Here is a 4,985-nt window from a genome sequence, read left to right as displayed (position 1 = left end):
ATACCTGTAACTTTTGCATACAACATTTAAAAAAGGTTCACCATAATAACAAATGTTTTTTTATCTTTAATATTAGTATAAATTTGTTTATTATATTTTTCTATTTATCATTGTGTCGTTATGCCATCATTGTATTTTTTTTTCAAAAGTGATGAAATCTAAAAACTGTAATAGTGAAATAACACTGTTGTGTAATCATAATATGTAAATACAATGATAAAGTAACAACAATTTATCTAAGACACAAAACATAATGAATACATATTACATAATGACCTGACATATAAAACACAATGGTGTTAAATGTAAAACACAATGGTAAATACATTATACACAATGACTTGAACATAATATACAATGACTAAAATAATGATAAGTAAAAAGACACAATGATGAACAAGAGAGAAATGGTGAGCATAAAGGCACAATAACATAATTTTTGTCTTAAATTTTATTTTTAATATTAATACCAATTGAAAAGCACAATAACCAAAACCTATAGCAAAATGCGTAGAAAACCCCAATTGAAAACACAATGAACAACCAATAACACAATGTATAAAAACCATTAATTTTTTCTATAGCAATATGATACTCATATTCAAGATAAAAAAACATTTGTTATTATGGTGATATTTGTTTTTTTAAAAAAATTATCATATGAAAAAATTAACGTTTTAAAATGACAGTGAAATTAACATTTTGCATGTGAAGAAAGAAAGTAAACAAATATAGACAATTTCATATATATCCTTTTTATTATTTTTTTCATCTTAAATTAATCATAGCAATTTAAATATAAGATCAATAGAGTAAATTATTTCTCAGGGAATTTGACTTCGTGTTTTAACTTAAATTAAAGAATAATATTGAGCTTTAATTTGTCAATACTCAATGGTATCACATCAACTTTAATTTTGACCTAAGGGAACTCAATATTTTATAAGATTAAATTGATTCCTATCCGGATTTTACATAAAGCTTCCGGTCTTTTATATAACAACCCCAGTATTAACAAATAACACAAAATCTTTAAATAAACACTATGTTATATGAGGGTTAAGTTATGTTATAAAGACCAACAAAAATAAGAAGCGTAAGAAGTCATAATTAATTGACATGTGCCAAGTAGGGAATAAAGAAAAAATAGTATAAAAGTGATAGTATATATTTTCTTTTTCCACATGCAAGTCACATGCTAATTTTCTTATCATTTTAAAGCGTTTATAAATTTTTATATGATGTTTAAAAAAAATCACCATAATAACAAGCATTTTTTTATCTTTAATATAAGTATGATTTTTTATTATAAAAATTAAAACAAAAAATTACATCATTGTATTTTTTTTGCTTACCATTGTGTCTTTTTTCGTTATCGTGCCTTTCTGTTTGTCATTGTGTTTTTTTGGTCATTGTGTCTTTCAACTTATCATTGTGTTTTTTTTTAATACTAATAACACCGTTATTTAATAATAATAATATGTAAATATAATGATAAAATAAAAAAATTGTAATACATAAAACACAAAGATAAATACATATTAGACAATAACCTAAAACGTAAAACATGTATAATGAATACATATAACACAATGACCTGAAATGTAAGACACAATGGTGAATGCATATAACACAATGGTCTAAAACATAAAACATAAAGGAAACTTCATATTATACAACGACTTGAACGTAATACTATTTTTCTCAAATTAGTGAATGCTATATGTCAATCCCGAACAGACAATAAACATATTACATAATGACTACAACATAATGATAAGTAGAAAGACAAATGTTGAGCACAAAGACACAATGACGTAATTTTTGTTCTAATTTTTATCTTTAATATGAGTACTAATTGAAAAACATAATGACCAAAATTTATAACATAATGCATAGAAAAACCAAATTAAAAAAAAAAAACACACACACACACACAATGAGCAACCGATAACACAATATAAAAAAACCCACTATTTTTTTTATTTCTATATAACAATATGATATTCATATTAAAGATAAATAAACCTCTGTTATCATGGTGAATTTTTTGTCCTAAAAATGTCGTAGGAAAAAGTTATATAGACGTTTTAAAATGATTGAGGAATTGACATGTGACTTACATGTGGAAAGAGAAAGTAATCATAAATGGGTTATTACCTTCATGCCATTCTTATCAATTTTTATTTTTAAATTAATCTTCACTATTCAAATATAAGATCAATAGATTAGATTTGTTATCGGCATTCTCATTTTTGTTGTCCTTTACAGTTAGTTTTCCATTAAGTTTTCTATTTTTGGTAAGTTTTGTTAGTTAATCCAGTTAGTTCAGTTAAGTTAAAAGAAATCAAAAATCAATATAATATTATTTTAAGGTAGGTCTTGTCTAGGGTTAGTGCTCTTTAGCGTTCTAACGTGTCCACGTGTTCGATACTCGGACTTCCTAAGTCTATACTACTTGCGATCGGTACACTTGCCTGTTGTGTGTGGTTTTAGGATTTTCGCTTTAATATTAAAGCTTAGTTGTGAGGGTCATTATTATAGGGTTATTAGACACACATCAAGTTTTTTATCCTTGATACGTCTTATTATTTTACTTATCAAAAAAGTTAATACATTTTGTTTCTAATAATTTTATTTTTCACAAATATACAAACAAGACGATTAAGTGGTCCCAAAATTGTAGTCTTTAGGTTTCTAACCTTACTTATAAACCAAATAAAAAAGTATTACAAATTTTAAAACACACGCTTTTTTATAAAAAAAAAATAATGGCAAACATATCTTGTTACTTCTAAATCTATGGATTAATGTCATAAGATTCAAAAGTACTTACCAAAATATTATGAGAATTTTTTACCATTTCCTCTTTGTATATTTACTTCTTAGCCTTTTATGTTCTTTTCATTAAAATATCCAGAGAATATTTAGATTTTATGTTTCTATTATTATTATTATTATTATTATTATTATTATTATTAAGTCAACAAGAAAATGTGAGTCATAGGAATGAATACACATGAAAGTCATCCAATTTCCTAAAAGATGCGTGAGAAAAGCACTTGGAAAAGCAAAAGAGAAAAAAAAAAGCACTTTGTTGAAGTGCATGCATACCTTCCCACCTCACCCTTGTCTATATCCTAATTAATCCCACTTGAAGAAACATGTTCATAACTACAAAATCCAGACCAAATATCCTCAAAAAGACCTCACCACCATCACATTCACACACCACCATGGCCTTTACCATTGCCACCACCCCTAGAAGCAAGTCCAAGAGACCCATTTGCTCCATCCAATCTAGCCTAGCCACCACCCTCTTTTGTATCATCCTCTTCACCATCCCAGCCCTCCTCCTCCTCCACACCCCTCCTTCCTCTATATGCAACCCCTTTTCCTCCTCCTCCACCACCACCACCGCCTCTGCTTTCTCGGGTGACCTCCGCTCAGCCGAGTTCTCCTGGAACCACCTAACCTTCTCCCCTCACATCCCTCCGCCCGTTGCCCTCAAGATAGCCGTTTTCACAAGAAAATGGCCTCTTGGGACAACGCCCGGAGGGATGGAGCGCCACGCCTACACGCTCTACACAGCTTTAGCCACCCGCGGCCATGAGATCCACATCTTCACTTCACCACCAGGTGAACATGAACATGAAGATGCTAGCTTAATCAACACGAAAACCACCAATGCACCCATTGTGCACTTTCACGAGGACGCCGAGCCCGGCCAGTGGCGCTACAACAAGGCCTGGGAGCAATATGAGCAAGAGAACCAAAAACGCGCCTTTGACGTCATCCACACCGAGAGCGTCGCCCTGCCGCATTACAAAGCCCGAAACATCCCGAATCTTGCTGTCTCCTGGCATGGAATCGCGCTAGAGAGCGTCTCATCCAGCATTTATCAAGATCTCCTAAGAAGACCCGACGAGCCAATCTCCCAATCCTTCAACAAGAGTCTACAACTCATGATTCCCAAAGTCTTGACCGAAATTCGCTTCTTTAGAAACTACCAACACCATATTGCTATAAGCGATAGCTGTGGCGAAATGCTTAGAGACGTGTACCAGATCCCTAGTAAACGCGTACACGTCATCGTCAACGGCGTTAACGAGAACGACTTTCGTGAGGATCCCGAATCAGGGAAAAAGTTTAGATCAAAAATCGGTGTACCGAATAATGCAAGTTTACTCCTAGGGGTGGCCGGGAGACTAGTGAAAGATAAAGGTCACCCTTTGCTTTATGAAGCCTTTGCTAAACTAATTAAAAACTACACAAATGTGTTTTTGGTTGTGGCTGGGGCTGGACCATGGCAACAAAGGTACATGGAGCTAGGGTCCCAAGTCATAGTGTTGGGGTCCATGAACCCGTCCGAGCTTCGTGGGTTCTATAACGGGATTGATATCTTTGTCAACCCGACTCTTAGACCGCAAGGGCTCGATTTAACGCTTATGGAAGCCATGATGGCTGGGAAACCCGTGATGGCGTCACGGTTTCCTAGCATTAAAGGGACTATTCTTGTTGATGATGAGTATGGCTTTATGTTTTCACCGAATGTTGAGTCGTTGGTGGAGTTGTTGGAGTTGGTGGTGGCAGAAGGCCCGAGGCGGCTTGCTCGGAGAGGGGAGGCGTGTCGGAGATTCGCGATCTCCATGTTTACGGCCCGGAAAATGGCCTTGGCTTATGAGAGATTGTTTTTATGTATAAAGAGTGAAAGGTTTTGTATTTACCCTTAGATTTTATACCGTTTGGTTATTTATTGGATTATACTTATACTATATTACTATATGTAAGAGTTTTTAACAAAACTGAGACAATATTTATTGTTTGATCTGTAGAGATATGCAGATAAACAGCTTGTTTTTCACCACTACATTTTTTATATTTTGTTCAATAAATTAACTGTGTTTAAATTGTTATTTTCTTTTGTTGTTAATGAAAACACAAAAACCATTCGAACAAGTCGAATTGGACTTTCTGAACATAAA

The 4,985-nt window shown here is 33.0% G+C and overlaps 1 protein-coding gene across 1 annotated transcript; it reads left to right on the top strand.

Annotated features, from left to right (window-relative positions):
• Positions 1-3,236: 3,236 nt before the first annotated feature.
• LOC143635370 (uncharacterized) lies at positions 3,237-4,733 on the top strand. The gene has a single exon (XM_077103223.1). The coding sequence runs from the start codon at positions 3,237-3,239 to the stop codon at positions 4,731-4,733; it is 1,497 nt and encodes a 498-aa protein (XP_076959338.1).
• Positions 4,734-4,985: the final 252 nt, after the last annotated feature.

This window comes from Bidens hawaiensis, unplaced genomic scaffold (genome assembly GCF_021521415.1).
Source record: "Bidens hawaiensis isolate Kalapana, Puna unplaced genomic scaffold, B.hawaiensis_p1.1 tig00007455_1, whole genome shotgun sequence".
NCBI classification, from domain to species: Eukaryota; Viridiplantae; Streptophyta; class Magnoliopsida; order Asterales; family Asteraceae; genus Bidens; species Bidens hawaiensis.
Note: the sequence above shows the minus strand (reverse complement) of the source record. Positions and strands in the feature narration are given on the sequence as shown.

Bases quoted from the DNA above. Each gene is read 5' to 3' on its own strand.
- LOC143635370 (XM_077103223.1), top strand. From the start codon at position 3,237: ATGGCCTTTACCATTGCCACCACCCCTAGAAGCAAGTCCAAGAGACCC.